We start from the raw sequence: 21,081 nt of genomic DNA, 5'->3' as shown, positions 1-21,081 counted from the left end.
ACTGTTCACATGAAAATTTCTATTCATTTAAATCCATGATCTTGGACCAAGTGGTCTCAGCCAACATCTAACTCTCAAATTCTTCCATTCAGAATAGTTAAAGCTTATAGCTATTTTTCACTGCTTTATGCTCCTTCTTTAGAACAATCTTTCCTTGTATATTACACATGCTATTTTTCACTGCTTTATGCACCAAATGAGTACACTACAGCTCCAGGCAGAACTGGAAGGGACTGTAATTGTCCAAATTCATTATTCTTTCTTTTTTTTTTGCACCACCACTGACCCCACAATGCTTTCCGATAACAATGTCATGTCTTCATATCAAGAACAGGTCACCAGAAATTATCCCATATCCCAACCTTTCCAACAACATGGAAAGGGCTTCTAACCACAAAGTCATTTTGTTCTCTCACTTCCAGGCTTCCCTGAGATGTATGACTAGACAGTACAGACAAGCCTGCAGCACTACAGTCTTCTGCTGCAAAATATATGGACTAAGTCTTTATAGCCTGCTGATGGTCCTGTTTTGACTGTGTCTTACAGGTGTTCAGTCACAATCACTAGAAGGAGCAATGAAATCAGCCTGCGGTGCATGCGTGGTTGTCAAAACATCAAAATTAGCTTTAAATTTCCTACCATGTTTAAGATGGTTAGAATAAATCTTCTGGCAGCATCTGTTCCATGATACGTAACCATAGCTGGATCTGCCACCACAACAGTTTCTATGTTGTACTCTTGAGGCAACTTGTAAGAGTATCGCTTTCCTCTTCCACTTTCAGACCCTTTTTGATTCTTAGATTTTCTTTTATCTGTAAACCAACACAGTGCTTGAGAAACTCATCCTTCAAACTACCCCTGCAGTACTTTTCAGGATTTGTTACCCTTGGTTATATTATAACTCTCATTATGTGGAAACTAATAGCTATGGACTTTAATACATTATGCTTATTTGCTACTGCCAATACTAAGGGGCTCATACTGAAGGTCTCTTCTATGTATACATATTAGCTCATACCAAGAAAACAGAAATTTTAACCATCTTTTCAAATAAAGTCAGAAAGATTATTTGCACCCTTTCAACTAAGATATTTATAAAAAGAATATGTGTCTCTTACTTTGGTTTGTGGGAGAAAATTCAACTCATGCTGAGTCTGAAGGGAAAACAGTCTTATTGACATTGCAAGGGAAAACAGTCTTACTGACATTGCATAATTTTTGTCTGTCCATCTTCATAAATCACAGAGAAAATATCTTGATGTCTCAATATCTTAGCATACAAGACAACAAATACAGATTTGCCACAAAATCATGTATTCTGTAAATACATGCAACAATTCTGTGATTTGTGAAGAGGAAATATTTCAGATGAATGACAAAGAACGACATCAGTTTGTTAGAAATAAAAAAATTAATTTTTACTGACATGACTTCAAAATCTGTGCTCCTGTCATTATAAGTAGCTGAAGAAAAGTAACAAAACTAAACCCTGGAAACACGACTCCAAATCTACAGAAAGCTACAAATTGAAAACATGTTATGTTTTTTGTAAGATTGAGGTTATTAATGGCGTTAATTTTCAGTTTCCCCTCCAAAAACCCAACAAAATCCCCCTTACTACTACGATACATATGAAACCCCCCCGGCCTAATTACAGAGAAACAGTTCAAGCCAGAAGGTGGTCAGATTTACACACAGGAGTTAGCAATGCCATTTTTAATAATCTAATTTAAAACAAAATGAAAAATTAAACTCCTTATTGTAATAGCCAAATTTTGTTAGATCCTCTTGAGAGGATGTAAAACTTCTGGGATTGATCTCATTGAAACCAAATGCAGCATCCACAATGGAATATCAGGCTCTCTGTGATGAAAAAACGTGATGTTTCAGATGACAATTATGTTCTGGAAACAATCAAATATTCAAAATTTTGAGACAATGTTTGAAACAATCAATCTCATCTCTATTTATAATACACGACCACTCTCCAAAAAAATAAGTCACTCTTCAGGACAGTGCTACAAATAAATTCACAAAGTCAATTAACTCACAAATTAAATTTAAAATACAAAATACCAGTGGAAGAGGAGTCTGTGATTTAAATACACATGTAATAAAGATTTTATGTAAATATAATGTAGATATATATTTTTCAATGTAACATGTGTAAATTATGTACACTTTAAAAAAGTTTTCTATCCTTTTCTGAATCGTTAAAAAAAGACTACTCATTTGAATGACTTAGTTCATCCCACTGCATCTGAGAAAGTCTTACTGATCCCTCTACAACTGGTGGCAGTGTAAGACTTACTAACACATTTACTAAAAGAAATAAGTATGTATTCTCCAGAAATAAATGTTTGGTGTTTGATGACCTAGAAATAGAAGCAGCTTATAAATTCTGGCCGTCTAAAATTAAAGTATATTTATTTTGATCATTCAGAAACTTGCTTAGCCTTATAATTTCTGCTACGCTCTAGCCTAACTCATGTTTGCTAACTGTGGATCTACGGCCTAGTTAATAAAATATTATGTGTGTTTTCATCGCTCTTTTGAGAATAATTTCTAATGAAACCTCAGTGTTAATATTTGTGCCAAAAAATCCTCCTCCTATAAGCCATACAACTATGGCTTAACATAGAAACATCTAATGCTGCAAGGGTAAGATGTAGGTGTAAGTTTAAAAAGTAAACTCATGTGGGCTAAAAAACATCTCTTATGACCCACCTGGTCAACTTGCCTTCCTCCTAGGCACAGTGCAGTTTCCAGCAACAGTTTATTCACTGTTCACTTCTTTGTAAAAGACAGCAGCTAGTGATTCAAAACTTTAATCTTAGCATGTACAAAGAATTCTCTTAACACATCTCTCTAAAAGTTATAGCTAGTAGTGCATTTCTATTCAGAACTGACAGTCCACAATAATACATCATTGTGCTAAACACTAAGAACACTGTGGTCCCAAAAGCTGTTGAAACCTCTGTCTTTTGGGATTGTAATGAATGAGAAGACTACACAGGCTACACAGCTCTCTAGACAAGCTGTCTGCTCATCATTTGTCTGCCTTAGATATCTCTCCCATTAACAAACAAATGGACAATCTGTTCTTGGCCAGCCAACCTTTTCCAAATTGCTGGCAGAAATCCCCATCACGAGATCTCATTTATCTGAAAATTGTAGCCCTTTCCTAAGAACTTTAAATAAATTGAATTAGTAATTTTGGTACTATTGGTATTCAAATAACTGCCACAACTGCTGCCAGATAACAAGCAAACTTGGGTTTTGGGTGAAAACTCCTGTTTCTTTACATATTCATAAATCAGTAAAATTACAGAGAACTGGTCATTATTGAAGTATGTAGAGATAACTGCTGCAAAAACCCCAGCTACATCAATAATTCATTTACTAACAAGATAAAAGACAGAAGAAAGATGCATTAATTCATCTTAGAAATTTAATTACATTGCCAAATAAAATATAAATTCTACAGAAGAGTTCTGTGTAATAAGACTTCTCTTTGTACAACTATGTAGAATAAAAAGATTCCATATGCATTCCTACTTAAACTCAGTTGACTGAAAGGAAAGCTCAGAATACTGCATTACTTCAGCAAGAAGGCTAAAAATACTGCAGCAAATAAATTTGACATAAAATAGGCAATTAAGAGAAAACAAGCAGAAATGTTAATAAAACAATAACCCTACTCTAAAAAAATTTAGAGCCATCTACTATAGTCACAGGTTACATAAAGTATCTAAGCCAACATTAAGAAGAGGCTGTGACTAGAGGACTCCTGGACACCTTCAAGTCCTCAGGCACAAAAGCATTTCCTGAGTATATGCACATGCAGCCCAGACTACAGAGGAATCACCATCACTCCCCAGGGGGTAACGTAGTCATATGGAAATTGCAGTATTCTGCCTACACAGGGAATATTCAGGAGCTTAAGAAGCCATGAGCTATACCTCTACTACAATTTGAATAGGGATTTAAATACTTTTCCTACAGAGTGACAACTTTTTTTCTGACCCAAGGAGTAGAAATTAATATCTCGAGTAGCATCAGTCTCCATCTTATGCAATCTCACAGATCCATGACCAAGATTGTTTGCACATTTTATTGTATATATATATTACATATATTTTATCACATGTATAAACAGGCTGTAGAGCAGGAATCAACACAGCTCTCCCAGCTAACTGCCTAGTCTACATGCCATAAAGTAGGACTTCTACTTTTGATTCAGTGAAACTTAGCAGGCTTTTCATTAAATATTCCATCATTCTAAGAGGAAAAGCACACAGGTATCTCAGGACAGTATATTGCTTATTGCCAGAACTAAGCAGTAGGAGTCTTCCAAATTCAGAAGGGATTCAAAATTCATATTTACTGTATCCTGTAAGAGATAAGATTGGTAAGAGATTCCTTTTTTTTTCAACATGCCTTCACCATGAGTTCAGTTTTCTATACAAACAACTTTGGTTTGGAACAAGTGCTTCAGAGCAGGTAGAAAAAAACCCTTAGCTTCCCAATGTGGCCCTTTGCCCTAATTACAGCTGTTTCTCTCACATTTTTTCTGTAACACAGTTTTCTACTGGTTTCTTTTAAAGGTTTCATGGGTCATGTGCTAAAGAAAGGTGTGGAGTGTAAGATCTGTGTATGTCGAACTGGCTCACGTACGTAAATAAATCACTGGCACTTTCAACAAAAGGATGTATGTGCACACTGTCAACAATCAAGAAAGCAACTGCTTCTGTCAGTATGATTCTCTCCCTCGCCTAATTAATAAGAAAACCACCCCATTCACAAAAACAAGTTCTTTGTTCTCTCCAAACAAGTTTGGCTGTGTAGCAACTTTCAGTCCAGCCCTCAATGGTAACGGACAACAAACAATACCTTCATTGATTGCCTCTGCCAGTTCTCCATGAAAAGCTATTATTCCCAATAGTGATCCTTCAACACCTCCAGCACAGACATTCATTCCTTCTGATAATTACAATTCATCACTGGCTGAATTTCATGATAGGCTGGCTACCTATCAAGCAATACACATTTGCTTGATAGGTAGCCAGCCTTTGAGATCAATTTGGATCAAATCCAGCAACAGAATACCTGTTTCTATCCCGACACACAAGCACTGTAGAAGCAAGAGATAAGGTTGTAAGATAAGACCATATTGCTGAGAAGTTGCTGTGTTACCAAGGTTGTAGCTGCTCTATGTCACGAAGTTCCACCTCTACCATAAAGGCAGATGAAACTGTCTCAGAGCCCCACATACTCATGTGCTTTATTTTTGTTTAATTTATTTACTTAGCTTATTATTTGACTTAGAATTCTGACATACTTATGTAAAGGCTTATTTTTGATGCTTTTATTCACCTTTAAGGCTGTACCATGTGTGCAAACATGCATGTGTGTAGCATGTGTCTGTAGCATGAGTATTTTGGTGATATTAACTAAATTCATGTCACACCAACAAATTGCTCTCAGCATAGACAGAGCTTTTAAGCTTATAACTTACTGCAGTCACTCTTAGTAAAATAACCTGTAGCAGTGGAGTGAGGGACTGGTCTTGCTAGAACAACAGCATTGGCTAGAAAGTTCAGCAATTTATACTCTCTCACAATAACGCTGTCAGAAGATGCTACTCAGTTATGCACAGCTTGCACTATTTTGAAATTTTAAACCTGGTGGTAGATATAATGAAACTTCCTTCAAGCAGATATTTGATTCTCTGTTGACAGATTATTTAGAACAAATCAGAGCTTGGAGTGTAAGATTATTACAAAAGAATAATCCCATTTTAGAGCATAAGAGAAAGTGAAAGGATATTTGATAATGAACATCACAGAAGAATCATGTCTTCATGGAGAAGTTTGCATCTTTACTCATTTTCATACCCATCATAGTTTGCTACTTTGTCAGATACTCCTCCTCCCTTTTTGCAGTGCATACACCATGCACACTTTTCATTTTTTATTTCTCATTCCCATACACATGCAGGCATGCATACTCTAACTCACTTTTCTCTAATAGGGAGGAATAAACAGCTTTACTTAATGTGAAAAACTTGTGATAATACAGAAAGTTTAACTTTCAGATAAGCAGTGTTAATGTAATACAAAGCCTAGAATAGTAATTCAGAGCAAACTGGAGCAAATTAAATGCCATTTATTTGATCCCACTGCAAAAAGAGCCTTGCTTTGTTAATTTATCTTTGATTTCAAACTCTAGATTGATGCCTAACTATAAAAACAATACTTCCAAAATGGAAAAAAAAAATCCAACACAACAAAAACTGTCACATTTATTCTGTAACTATATAAAATGGACAGAGCAGTACAAATGTTCAGAAAGGATCAGACAGCCATGGAAAAGTTTAGGCTGAAAATTATCTCCAGAGGGCAGCTAGTCCAACCTCCTGCTCAAGTCAGGCCAAGTGTCAGACTGCGATCGGCTCTCTTAGAGCCATTTCTAGACATGCTTTATAAATACCTGAGGATGTGGACTTGACAGCCTTTCTAGGCAACCTGTTCCAGTGCTAAGCATTCTTGTAGAGATTTTATTTTCCTTATGGAAATTGAAATTTCCTTGAACACAAGTTACAACTGTTGTCTGTCACAGCATTCCTCTAAGGAATGTCTGGCTTCATCTTCTCTCTGCAGACCCTTAGGCAACAGACAACTGCAGCTGTATCCTTCCTTTATCTTTCCTTACCTGCTTGAAATAACTTAGTTCCTTCCACCTCTCAAATGTCATATAATCCAGCCTCCAAACAATTTCAGTGCACTTCTGCCATTTTCTTTGCATTTTGCCAGGATTCCACTTACACATGAAAAACAAGCCTAAAAATGTGCATTCATTCTGGTTTATTTCCTGGGAGAAAAATAACTTCTCACAGCAACATTAGAAACACCCTCAGCTCATGTTGAGGTCAAAGGACTGAGATGTCCTCCATCCTTTGTAGAATGACAGCTGATGATGAAGCAGAAAAAAACAAAACACCATCTTTCACAAAAGCCATTTTCCCCCAATGAAAACTATGAAGTCATCACTATGAGCCAAACTTCTGTTGAAACCCTTCTACTTCAACAATTTGTTCTACCTGCCATTGAGGAAGATGCATTAGGATTGTTTCATACGCATCTAAGTGTCATTCTTAGAACAAGACTCATGAAAATCACAGACAACAGAAAATTAAGTACAATCATTGCACATGGTGAGTGATTAAGCAGCTCTGATGACAGACAGACAAGAAATATATTTTAATAATTAAGCTGAAATTTAAAAATGCCCTAAAGATTCCTACTTTCAAATACAAATGCATATTAAGAAGCAGAGTCTATTCCTAATGGACAACTCCCTCTCCCAGCAAGTGACATGCCACCTCAGAGTCCACTGTAGGATACTGCTACATGAATAATCAATTCTGCTTCTGTCAAGGTTCTGCTGAAACTACTATCTACTTTTCTTGAAAGTATATTTGCTACATTACAGCTTTGCAGTACGATTTTTATATTACCTGTAACAACACCACAGAAATTATTCTGAGAAGGTGGCTTTTCAGAAATTTTCTCCTCTACGGACCTTTTTCGTCTGTACACCCTGTGTGCATGTCCTGTCACAGCCAAAGTGTGATTGAGTGGCTCAATAAATATGAAGTCCTCATTAATCTGTATAAACCCCATCTGCAAAGGAAAACAAAAGGAACATATAAGGTAAGAATTTATTAAGTTGTGCACAGTCCTGCAGGAGAAAAAAAAAAACCACAACACTCCATTTAAGGAAACACTTTGTTTTAGTAACCTTATGAGCAAAGTGAGTACCTTTGTATTTTACAAGATTGCTACTTAAATGAACTAGAATAAATTTCATTTATTTCAGCTAAATCTGGGTGGGTGGGTGGCTACATGCCAGTAGCATATGCACAGTAAAAGATACGGAATGTTAAAAGTTTACTTTAGGAGACCCAGGAGGTAATTTATATACGTACAGTATGTACAGAAAAGTCTATGCACTGGTGTTATTATTTATTATTGTCACATTTTTAGATAACTATATTTATTGAAATAACAGGAACAATGTAAGGCATATAAATACATCCTAAAAAAAATGTGGCACTCTTTTTTCTCTTTTTCAAACTAAAAGAACCCAAAATTATTTTTAAAAGGCAGAAATCCCTTCTTGGTTTCCAGCAGTTATACCAGGAAAATATTTGAACACAGCCGTTTAGCTGGTTAACTCTTCCCCTCTCCCAGTATATTTATACACACAAACACACATGAAAAGTTAACACACCAGATGCACATCTAATATTACAAGGGCATAGCCAAAGCTAAAAAAAAAAATTCTACAAAACATACTGATATAAATACCACACAAATAAAACTCAGCACAAACTGTTAAGCTGCCAACACACACAAGTTCCTATCAAAAGTAAAGCTGGAGACAGCAAGGTTTGTGGGGTTTTCCCCTCCACATCAGCAAGACTGACAGCTAATTTCCACATTCTCTGAACTTAAAAAACGTATTATACTGTTTTGCTACAGAAACAAAACAATGAGATATATCTGGCTAAGAGAGCTCTTCTGTATATTTTTATGTAGCACCAATGGGGAGAAGTAGAAAACAATTTTGTTTCTCCTGGAATCATGTAGGTGCCATTATCACATTGGATATCCGGTCTGACAGCTAAATAAACCACCCAAAAATATTCTGACCCAAGGAAGAAAACAAAATCAAAATTTTTGAGTTTGAATTTTATTCAAACACAACACCTCAAAAAGAAAAAACCCAACAATCTTTCTGCACAATCACATGAAATAAATGTGAATACACACACAAAATTTTTCAATCAGTTACAATAGCTAAGGATTGCTGAACATATTTCAAAAGGTCATCATTAACATTGCACACAAACACAAATGTATTTGGGGGTTTGGCTGTTCCTTTTCCTTTTCTTCACTTACTTTTTAGGTTCAGCTCAGCAGAAGCTTTAAATGTCACATACTAGAAGTTAGCTACATACTTTCTGTACACCGACAAGATAACACTTTTTGAAAAGTGTATCTTTAAAATGCTACTTTTATATAACAATTAAATTGTGTTATATAAATTTCAAATTACATGAAAAGAATTTATTTAAAAGCATAGTTCTCAAACTAGTAAAATGCATAAATTACTTTTCATTTGATTTTTATGTTGAATGCTGAACTTCTCTCAGGCATAGATTATTTTCCCCTTTTTGAAGTCTTATTTAGTATAATAAAGATGTTGATAAACTGAATATAGAACACGAATAGCAGCCCACTACTGGTGCTGTCAGTATCCCCTGTCCACCAACAAAAAGCAAGGCCTTAGTCCCTCCTGAACAGAGTCAATCATAGAACATCTGTCACATTTCTTCCATCTTCATTCTCTTTGCTGTAAAACAAAACCAGGGCTTTAGGATGATGCTCTTCAGATTGCCACCATTCTTCAGAAGTTCTGAAAAGTTGTGCTAGGACCGACATTTAATGTTTTCTTCCAGCTCCTTACAGAAACTGAAGTTTAATTCATTGGTAGAGAAATAGATAGAAAATTTATTGCTTATTTCCTGGGTCAGAAGTTAAAGAACTGAACAGTGATGTAAAGTTATAGATATGCAAATGGATGATCCTCAGACAAATCTGTATAGCCAAATTATCTTTGATGCCATTTTGACTGCTTTTGGGGAAAAAAAAATACTATTTCTCCAATTTTCGGATAATTTCACAGGTAGAAAGTGGTAGGTGAAACTGTAGCTTTGTCAACCATGCTCTTATATTTTCATAATCATTTCAAATGGAGTTGAGAAGATCTTTTCATGAAGTAAACACAGAAAGCAGAGAAGTCAAAGCATGCATTAAAGCATTTCAGTTTTAACACATTTTCAGATATTGAATGCCAGGGCCAATAGCAGCCTTTAGACAGTTCAAATGGCAAAACTTCCATGCTATGAAAATGCACAGCAAAACAAAAATTAAGAAGACAGAAAAGCAAAACCCTAACATCCATCTGGGATAGAACTGCGAGCTCTGGCTAATTGACACATCTTCCACTAATTCTGGTGAGAAAAAAATACTACTGCTCACAGCTGCAATTGAAAAGCCTACCAGGATGCTGGACATATCTCATGCAAAGGTAACATAGCATGACATTCTTTCCCCACTTTATCAAGTTTCTTACATTAAAAAAAAAAACAAACCCAAAAAAAACCACCAAACAAAAAAAACTTAAATGTGGCACACATATCTCAGCAGATTTCAAGACCAGCCCAATCTCATTTTGCAAAAAGAATCCTCAAATTTTGAAACTACTGCTGAACTCAGCACTTGCTCTGTATTTTATTTATTTATAAAGTAAAGAGAGACCTTAAATATAGGACAAACTTCAGCTGATGGGCAAATAAAAAACTTTAGTTACAGAAAATTATCTTTTTGCCAAATTTGGATAGTGGGAAACTGAGACAAGTGAAAACAACACCTTTCCCCATCACCTTGAGTGGCACAGGTCAGGTAGAGAACAGTGGGTGTGGTCATCATGTTACAGTTTCTCCCTGCTGCAGCCAACTCTCCACTGTCTTGTGAAGCAAATGCACACAGCAAGTAAGGACAGGCTCTACAAGACTCTACTTCCTCCTGCTCCCAACATACTGCCCAAGGCAAGTATCAATGGGAAAAATGCACTCCTATCAGTTGCAGAAAATGTTTATGCTATATATGTTGCATCCATCAGCACCACAATATTAATGTTATGTTTGCAGTATAAAAATGAAGGGTTCCCTTCACTGTACCATGCAAAAAACCCAAATTTTAAGTTCATTATTTACTTGTTTTGAAAAATAATTTCGTAACAGGCTTTGTGCTATTTGTCAAATGTGCCAAAACAGAGCATTAATTTCTGAGTAAGCAGGCAAAATCTTTTATTTGTATATCAGTATCCCACTCAGACGGTTCTTCTCCATGATTTTAACAATCCAGGTTTAATTTAGTGTCTTGATTCTAAAAATTCTATCAGAACCTGACCTGAGCTGAAATACAACAAAACGTCTCCAGATCTCATTAATGCAAATAATAAGCCAAGCTTAAATATCTTTTCAAACGGTGTAAACAACAGTGTAAGAACTTTGTAAAAGCTCTTATTCAAACGCACTACCACTTTCCATCTATAAGAACCTTCATTGCTGGAGGCTGAAGAAACATAAGTGCTGGCAACTTCTGTCTTCAATTAACTTTGTTTCACAGCCATGCACATCATACACATTGCCCATTTCTTGGAGGTTTTCTCTACCTGTCTGCTCACTCCACTCTGCTGCATGGAGTTAGGAGACATCACAGAGGGAAAAGTCAGCATTATTACTGTTGATTGGCTTTCAGCTGCTGATGTAGTGATCAATCCAATCCTTTCTGGGATCTTTTTTAATCAGAGGGCTGTGCCTTACTGAAGTACACAAACATGCACAATGCTATACCTTATAGCCCCAACAGTGGAAAAAACGTTTAGACTGTTATGCAGAGATCACTGGGTTCAAAGCATGTATTCAGGTACTAGTCCCCAAATTTGAGGTCTGTGGAAACAATTTTTGCATGGCTTTTAAATCCTTTTAAATCCTTCCAAATCCCCCATACTCCTGTACTGTTTGGTTTAAGATACACAATGCTCTGAATTCTTAAGAAAATCATTCTCTATAGGATGCTGCTCTCATGTTAAGACAATGGCTACTTATTTCAAAACAACCTGATGTTGCACAAAGATTCAGCAAAATATTTATGTCGTCAATCTACAGCACTCCCTATGCTACTAAAAATTAAACAGGTATTCACAATACTAAGCCATAGGCTGGAGTTGCCGACATCAAAAGTCTTTTCCAACTTAACTGATTCTATGATAGGCACAAAATGTAATTGCAAACAAAATACATAAAATTTATCAATTCTAAATGCTATAATTTTTTTAAGTGTCTTTTCTAGTAAAAGCACAAATGTGTTTCCTAAACTCATGGTGGTGTTTTAAAGACAGATATTCGGTCACTGCTATCAGCAGTGAAACTCATGAACCAGACAGGAGCCCCTCCAAGTGCCAGAGCTATCTGTGCAATGCAACTAGCTGGTCATCAGGCTCGAGTGACCACTACTTCTAATTGCCAGCTTCTCTCTGTTCTTCTTGTTACAACTACCAGCCTCCTGAAGACTGTACACTCCTGGAACTTACACTGTCACCAAGTTCGCTGGTTCAGCTTGTATCACTATTTTCAGAAATGTCAGTGCAGTCTGAACTACTGCACACTTGCCTTTTGACCATCAGAAGAATTTAGTAGAGTCAGCAAACCAATCGTAAAATGCTGAAATTATGTGCTCCATCCCCTGTCTCCTCCCTTGCCCAGGAATCTCTTGCCCACTTTCTGGCTGACTAATCTGCGGCTTACAAGATCAAAACCACCTGAACTTAAAAAACACCTGTGATGAAGGAAGGCATAGCCCAACACATGAAAAGACTGAAAGACCTATGAAAAGAATAAAAAAACAGCAGAAAAGACCACTTGCTACCAGTCATCTGGAGCTCTCCAACACTGATTGCAGCACCTGGTATTAACACAGCCCATGTATATTATTCAGAAAAAAAGGACACTGTCTTGAGGAAAGCACCAGATGAGACAACAATTGGCTGATTCCTCTAGCAACTTACCTAGCACAATGGAATTTCAGCTTTCCCTCAAAGTCATAAAAAGCCATTTAATTTCTTATTCTATCCAGAAAATCAAACATATTAAAATATATTTATACATCATTCATGAGTTGCAGCTTTGCTTATAGATTTCACTTGACTATTGAAACAAACTCAGCTACATTCAACACACTAAGTCAAACCAAATTTTCTTTTTACATCATATGCATCATGCATTATTTCATTATTTTCATTATACAACCTCAATTGTCACTGCTTAGGTCCTGTAGTACTGGAAAAATAATGAAAGACACAATGAAAATTATCTCTGTATTTTAATGTCTTAGATCCACACATTAAGTCCAGTCTCCTATGCATTTGAGATTTTGTAAAACAGAGACTATCTTACAGTTATAACACAAATCCTTAGTCAGACTACACTTCTTTTCACATTTCCTTGCTGCTACTGTTAAACAAAATAGTTTCAATAGAACTGCTGCTCTATTATTTCACTACCTTTATTTGAAAGGTTTCATATTTTTATCTCTTAAAATTTGGAAATCTTTTCAATATTACAACTTACAATCTTTCCAATATTACAATGCATTCACGGTCATTATTTTAGATCCATCTGATCCAGTGTTGACATTGCTTTCCTTCTGGGCCAGCTGTCCAGGCTGGCTTTCCAAGGTCCCTTGATACTCACTCTGAAGTTTTTACGAAAGGTAATCAAAGTGTATTGCAGTTTCTACTGTGTGATGACAAACACACCAGCCTTTGACTATGGCTTAATGAAAGAGGCTTACTATAACTCTGAGATTAGCTCAGCTGGTTAGAGCCAGGTGCTAATAGCATCAAGGTTTGTGGGTTCAGTCCCTGTATGAAGAGGGATTAAGTTCAACACTTAAGAGTTGAACTCGATCCTTGTGGGTCCTTTCCAACTTGGAATATTCTGATTATGTAGCTATCCTTGTAACCACAAATTAACTTCTCTTTCTGAACATTAGCAAGCAGAACTGCAAGTCAACTGCAACCACATTTCAGCTATCATTACACTGCAAATTTGTGAAATGAAAATAAAGTTTCTATATCTTCACTTAACGTCCTCCACCAATTTCACACACCTGATGGGCCATAATGATCCTGTGATCAGCAAATACACATATCTTTTTTTCCTCCTGTCACTGTCAGCTAATTCACTACGCTACAAAGTAAATCTATAAATGTATAAAACTATTAAGTCACAAATAGAAGCAACTTACCTTTGGTCTGTTCAATTGTTCTGTGCCTCCCAGCTCTGAATGCGCTACTAATGGAGTGCCAAGTCCCCAGGGATTGTTACTGAACTCATGTCCAAACCATATAAAGCATCCAAACTAGGTTTTTCATGACTACATCTCAAAGGGACCAACCCTTTCAGCCATAGAGGGGTTTACTTCCTTTGAAAATACTTCATCATCTAAAACACTGCCTTCTCTCCACGTTAATGTGAACAAAAGTCACACTGAAACCCAAGCAAACTTTACTGCAACGCTTTCTCTCATTCTGCCAGTTAAACTTGTGAGAGTTGCACTTCAGAGCAATCATAGGAAGTTACCAGAGGTACATCTTCCACTGAAAGCCAGATACCTTCACATGAAGAATGAAGTCTTTAAGAAGTGGGAAAGTACATAACAACAGACAAAAATAGAATAGGATGACTACAGGTAACACAATTTCTACATTTTCCTATTTCCAATTTATTATTTACACCTGACATTCAGTTTCTATAAAACTTTTCTATATTAAAAGGTATTTCTATAAATACCTTTTTGCATCTCAATTTTCTAGCTCTACCTAGTTTTATCTGTTAGTCTTTGGAGCGACTTACTTTTCCTAAGGTATAAGGTGAGTAACATGATACAGTTGTGAAAATTGTTTCACCTAAATAATGTGCCCACAAGTTCATTATAACTTCATGTATGCTTTCACAGGTTTTCCTTAACAAAAAAAAAAAAGGCAAAAAATTTAAGTTTACTGAAACTAAACATACGTTGCTCTTTTCACAGATTTATTGCTTCAATAGCACACTGTAAATGAACTCCACTGTACACTATTATTTTGGCAGCAGTTATCCTGAAGTGTAGTTTAGCTAGTGTGTTTCAGTCAAATTAATTGTGTAAAAACACTGGAATGGCCTCAATGTTTTAAAACACAGAATTAATCTCAAACCCTTTAGAATCTTGCAATGAGAAGGCACAGAATAGTTTAAACACACATAAAAAAATTCAAAATCACTAAGGCACCATAACTCAAATTTCAAAAAACTAAATGAAGATAAATAGACACTGATGTTGAGTGAAACCCTATAGTTCTTACACTGACTCGTTTTGGAACAACTATAGAAACCTTATAAACAATTACTACCCTACACAGAGTGTCCCATGAACCGTATTTGAGTGTGCTGTTCTTTCTCTCCTTAGATACAAGACTAATCTTTCCCAGTTTGAGGTGATTTTAATAACACTTCATTGAAAACTACTTCCACAAGGCAATTCTAAGTTCTATTTTCAAATGCTTAAAACAGAGAAGTAACAAATATGAAACACAAACTCCTAAAGCTAAATGTACTATGCTCTTGTATAGCCTACTTTTTTCTAAAAAAAAAATCATGGCAACCAAACCAACTGCATCTAGCTGCAGATAACTTTATCACAAGGTGTCACAGGAATATAATACTGTTATGCTTAATAGGCACATACATGACATGTAATAGTAACCTCCAGAAAATTTAAAATTTTGGGGCTTGAACAGGTATGACTAGATAAAGAATGTCATCTATGAGCCAGGTAAAAGCACAGAGAACAGCAAGAGCCAGCAAGAATCCCAGTATCTTCATTAAAGCCATAGAATGGCAGAAATGTGGGTCTATGTAGATTCCAATAATTTATTTAACTTGATTTTAGTGCCATGAAAAAAAAAATATATATATATATGTATAGGTATGTATTTATGGAGAGTTATCAGAAGGAACATCATGAAATTCATCTAGGATGAATGCCAAGCCTAGCTCCAGTCCCTGGGACAGATTCACAGCTGGCACTAGCACAGACTTACATTACATGGATGGATGGATAGTGAGAAGATATTCTAAAATGGTCCTGGTGGTCCTTGAGAGCAGTAGGCATACAACATGGAATCATACTTACCTGTGATGTTTTACTCAGTTGTTTATCAGTTGTTCTGATCTCTAAATTCTAGTCCAATTCTATTATTTAGTTTCTTTCTGTCTTTGCTTTAAGCTTTGAATTCTCGTCCTGTTCTATCTACTTGCAATCTAAATTTTGCCAAGATGCTTATGTATTCTTAACTAGCATTCAGTTTGGGGATTATATATGTATATGCTGAATACTGAAAATCTGAGACATTCAGAACCAGTGGCTATATTTTAAAAATTGACATAAATCACCTTTTAAAGCCTACTTTTCAATTGTAACATCTACAAAAGAATTGCAGTCACATGGTAACATGCAAGAATATTTGAAAAATATTTGACAGAAGCACTCTAAATGCATTTTCCCTGTTACCATGTTGCACAGCTAAAATGACTGTGTAAAGAAATATATTTTTTTCCCAAGTTGCAGATATTAAGACTCTTGATACACAGCTATAGAAAGCTATAGAATAGCTTTACATCTACCCATCTACTAGGTGTTTAGATTCTTTCAAAGAGGAGGAAAAAGGAAAGGGGAAAGAGACTACAGAATATAGAGATGGTCTGGAAATTTGAGTTTGCAGTACATGAACTTCCATTCTCCTTCACGTACACAGTTTCACATTCACTCAAGAAAAGTATTCCACAATTATACCTTTAAAATCATAAATCCAAAATTATTAATACCTGAAGATTTACAGTTCACAACTACAAACTAGGAAGTGCAGACTTAACACAGGTGTGTTCTTATTTCTTTTTTTTTTTCATGCAGCATTCTGGAAGTTTATGAGGTAGAGAAAGCCTACTACTCCCAGCACAGGTAACTTAGAAAGAACAGCACACACAAAAAATTTAAAACCAAGTTAGAATTTTTGATCCAAGTGCTACAAGGTATCATTTAAATGAAATTCAATACATGTGACAGTCAATTTAAAAACTGTTTTCAAGACACTTAGAATTAATGACACACTGAAAATACCCTTGATTTTTAAACTAACTTAAATTGAAAAACGCTTTCATTCATTTGCTACAGGCAATCATACAAGGATTGACTAACACCATTAAGAAAAGAGACAGCTATCGGCAAGTCAGACTTCATCAGCGGTGCAGCTATTTGATGTTAAGAATATCCATACTTGCACACAAGGCACACTGTAATCCTTAAGAAAATAAATACAATACTTTCATCCTTAGATACCTAAAACAATGCAGATTTTATGGCAACCATGACTTTTGTCACAAAAGACAACAATATGTAACGTGCCAACCCACTGTGTTATAAGTTAATGGTCTCTTTCTGATAATTTCTCTCTTCACTCAGGAGCTTCTACCCTTCATCTTAGGAGGCTGAACTGATCTGTAAAACTAAATAGATCTTGGAATTATTCCTCTCTCTCATGTAGTTTTGGTTTCTATTACAGAAGAAGCAGAAACTACAAGTAAGGGCTAGAAAGCCTTAAAGGCGGACTTATATCAGTAACATAAGATGATTAAAATCATTGAATTATTTGGGCTGGGAAGAACCATAAAAGACCATCTCATTCAACCCCCAAGGGCAGCAACACCTTGTACTAGACTAGATTGCTCAAAGCCCACCCCGACTGGCCTTGAACATTGCCAGGTATGGGGCATCCACAGCTTCTCTGAGAAATCTGTTTCAGCACCTTCTGAGTAAAGAATTTAGTTGTAATCTAATCTAAACACTTAATCAATTTTTAAGGCATTTCCCCTACCCTATCACCCCAAGACCTTGCAAGAAGTCCCTCTCCAGCTCTTTTCTAGGCCTACAATCAGATCTGAAGATACTTTCTCAATTATATTATGGTAAAAGGCAAGACAAATTAGGCTGTTGTTCTGGCCATGATGATAACGCTCAATTATCTCTGGGCAATATATCCTTAATAAAGCAAGATACAGTATTCCATCCTAGCTGTCTAAACACTAAGATTTAGATCTCATTTCATACTGATTTAGATCAATGGTAGTGTTTTGATGAGAAAGTTATTTTACATAATTAAGATTCTGATTTTATGCTGTGTAGCAAAATCCATTGCCCATAGCTTTATGTTACAAAATTAATTTATTTTAAAATAATATTTAATGCATGGAGCTAGAGCTACTAAAGAGAAGACAACTAGAAGGCAATGTCTGTGAAAATAAAAAATTGGCCACCTTATTCCTCTTCACTTGCATTAAAAACTCAATATTACTGACTTAGAAATAATTAAAATTCTATTAAAAGGACATAGAAAATTTCTATAGTCACAGCTCTAAATGATAATCTCTGGACAGAAACTTTTTTTTTATACGAAAGTTCTTTCAGTGGTCTTCTTGCATCTTGGTTTTCAGGTTTCAAATTGTGATCTGTCCTTATGAGGGCTACAGAATTAGTTTTTCATTTTTCTTAGTTCTCATTTTCATGTAGGCATATGTTCCAAGAAGCTGGAAGTAATAAAAGGGCCATGTCTTCAGTTTGGTTCATTAAAAACAATGATCAGAGCTGACTGTGGTTCAGGCACAGCTTCCACATGCATAAAAAAACCTAACCACCATCACAAAAGGAAGCATTAACCAACTACCAAGGCTGCTAAACCTAAAGGGAAAAACTAAATTAAATGCTTGTGTACTATGGACAAAGATATTAATTCTCCCCCCTATACAATCCTGTATTAAATATACATTTTATGTGGTTGCATGACTTCAGCTCCATTGTTGGTACATGCATCAACTGACAAATGAATAAAAATGCTTCCGATCTGTTGCCTGAAATGTTCCGAAAAGCCTTACTTTATTTTGCTTCAGGAAGTATGCTGGGGCATTATGTTCAACCAACTACAGATGACTAATACTGGCCAATAAAATAAACTACAATTAAAATGAAAAGCAAAGTACTATTATATTTAAACAAGCCTGACACAGCCCTTTACTTGTAGAATTCAAAGAAGAACTAACATAAAAATACATTTTTAGAACAGCCACCTAACCTGTAAATTGTGTCTATCATGTTGTCCTAAGACATGATGTTAGCAATCAATTGGTTTTGTTCACCAAGTATATGCTATGTAAAATGGAACACAACCACTCACTTAATGTTAAAAAAATAAAACTCAGAAACCCAGCCATAACTCCTTTCCAGAATAAATACAAGAGTTTCTATAAAGTGAGTCAGGATTTTTAAAAAAATTATTCCATAAAACTTAAACTAAAAACTCTTTACAATGAGCTGGTTTAGTGATATTTAAGATCACTTATTTCACAACAACGTTTGAGTAGTTATTAATACTGTCCAAGAAAGACTGTTTGCACAGCTAAACATGACTAGTTATAAAAAAAGCAACACCTATGGAAACATATCACCTAAGGAAAAAATCCTTGCAATTAAAGACTCAGTGCTCATAAAGATGTTCCTTTAGAACATTTTGGTGTAATATGAGTAACTTCAGCAATTCTTGTGGTAAGACTAAAAACCACTCTTTTGGAGTATGAATCAAAGTGCTGTACCTTTAGCTAATGAAACAGCATTAAATCCATTTCTTTAGAGCAAGCCTGGATTTTATCCCATCAGAATCTGAAATGGTATTTTATGGAGGAAAATTATAATACACAAAGTATGAGCACTAAGCATTCTACACCTAGTCCCGTGCAGGAGGTTAAACAGGAAATGCCAACAACTGTAATCTGCATCAGATAAAACACATGGACTAGTACCAAGATGACCAACACAAGAGATCCAAGTTTAAATTGATTCATCCATGTAAAACACTTAAATAGTGCATACCAACGAGTCACCATTGTTCAAACCCATGTGCTTTCATGGTAGCCACAGAAGGATGTGGCACAGTTCCAAAACCCACCCATGATTGTCCACAGAGAAATTTTAATCTCTGCTAATCCTTACTGAAATATCCATCCACAACTCCATTATCTTGGGGTTTTTTTTCTGACAGAGAGGCTGAACTGCTCCTATTATTCCTATTATTAGACATTATTTAATTCAAGGCAACACTCCATGAAACTCAGTTTCGTTCAAATCTGCAATTTGCCAGAATTACTAACTGTGGAAAACAGTAATTCAACAAAGGAAAATAAAATATATTTGTAGGTATGGAACTACAATTCAACAAACAAAGTTAGTCCTTCTATAAAATAAAGTTATGCTTAGGGGTTTTATATCTCTATCTAGAATTACATTAATCCAAACCAGACAGCTTTAAGAGAAATAAACAAGACTCCCACAACATTGTTTTAAAAAGTTGAAAATATACAGAAGTCATATTCTTCTGACTCCTAACTGAATTTGTTTTGTTTTGTTTTTTTTTCTAAACATTCAGTTTCTTGCTTTTAACTTCTAAACCTAGACCCTACTTTCCCTTTGTGAGGGAAAAAGAAATATCTATTTACCTTTTCTTGCACTAAGAAACTAAAACTCTGCTACCCTTAGGAAAGAAGGTACAGTATCTCATCATTCTTCAATAATTATTATTTAAACTAAAAGAAGAAATATAAATTTTGATTAAGGTTTCTCTTTTAAGTTAAAGAACTTAATTTTATGTGTGTAAGAACACAAATGGTGATCATAATAGAGTTTATGATCCATTACGATGGATCATAACGAAGTACCATCAGTCTGACTCACTTCCAAACAAATTTGCTTATATGAAATAATCAAGTTATTTATTACCCAACACAAAATACAAAGGAAAGGAATTATTTCCTTCCATTATTTCTCATGCAAATGATTTTGTATGGTAAGAAAAAAAATAAATAAACCACCACCAAAAAAAACCCCAAACAAACAAAAAAACCCCAACAAAACACCAAACAAACAAACAAAAAACCCTAACCAAACAAATAAAAAAACCACAAAAAAAAGCCAAGAAACAAACCTAAAGAGACATCCAAGAAATGTGTTGTTATTATTATGCTTCCTTAGATAGCTTACTACAGAAGAAGCAGGTAATCAGAAAGAAAAAGGGAAACATGCTAGGACTATCAGCCAGAAACTGGAAAACAAAGTTTTATATGCCAAATTGCATCCATTTTACTCTATAAATCCTCTTCTACTTTAAACTTCCTAACCTCATGTATTTCTAAATAATAATTGAGGTGAGGTCCATTGAGGTCACAAAGAGACAAAAGAGACCAGCAATCTCTTATTTAGACAAAAAATCACCTAAGCTTCCTGTCTCCTAACTTACAAGATTGTA

At 35.4% G+C, this 21,081-nt stretch overlaps 1 protein-coding gene across 1 annotated transcript in view; it reads right to left on the bottom strand.

Annotated features, from left to right (window-relative positions):
* ADAMTS19 (ADAM metallopeptidase with thrombospondin type 1 motif 19) overlaps positions 1-21,081 on the bottom strand; it is a 128,114-nt gene that overhangs the window by 95,344 nt on the left and 11,689 nt on the right. The window contains exons 3-4 of the mRNA XM_039724118.1: positions 7,520-7,685; positions 640-812 (exon numbers count right to left, since the gene is read on the bottom strand). Of these exons, the coding sequence (XP_039580052.1) occupies positions 640-812; positions 7,520-7,685 (339 nt within the window). The remainder of the gene's footprint in view (positions 1-639; positions 813-7,519; positions 7,686-21,081) is intronic.

The sequence above is a fragment of the Passer montanus genome, unplaced genomic scaffold (assembly GCF_014805655.1).
Source record: "Passer montanus isolate IOZ18808 unplaced genomic scaffold, ASM1480565v1 scaffold52, whole genome shotgun sequence".
Taxonomy (NCBI): domain Eukaryota; kingdom Metazoa; phylum Chordata; class Aves; order Passeriformes; family Passeridae; genus Passer; species Passer montanus.
This window is presented reverse-complemented; position numbering and strand designations above follow the sequence as displayed.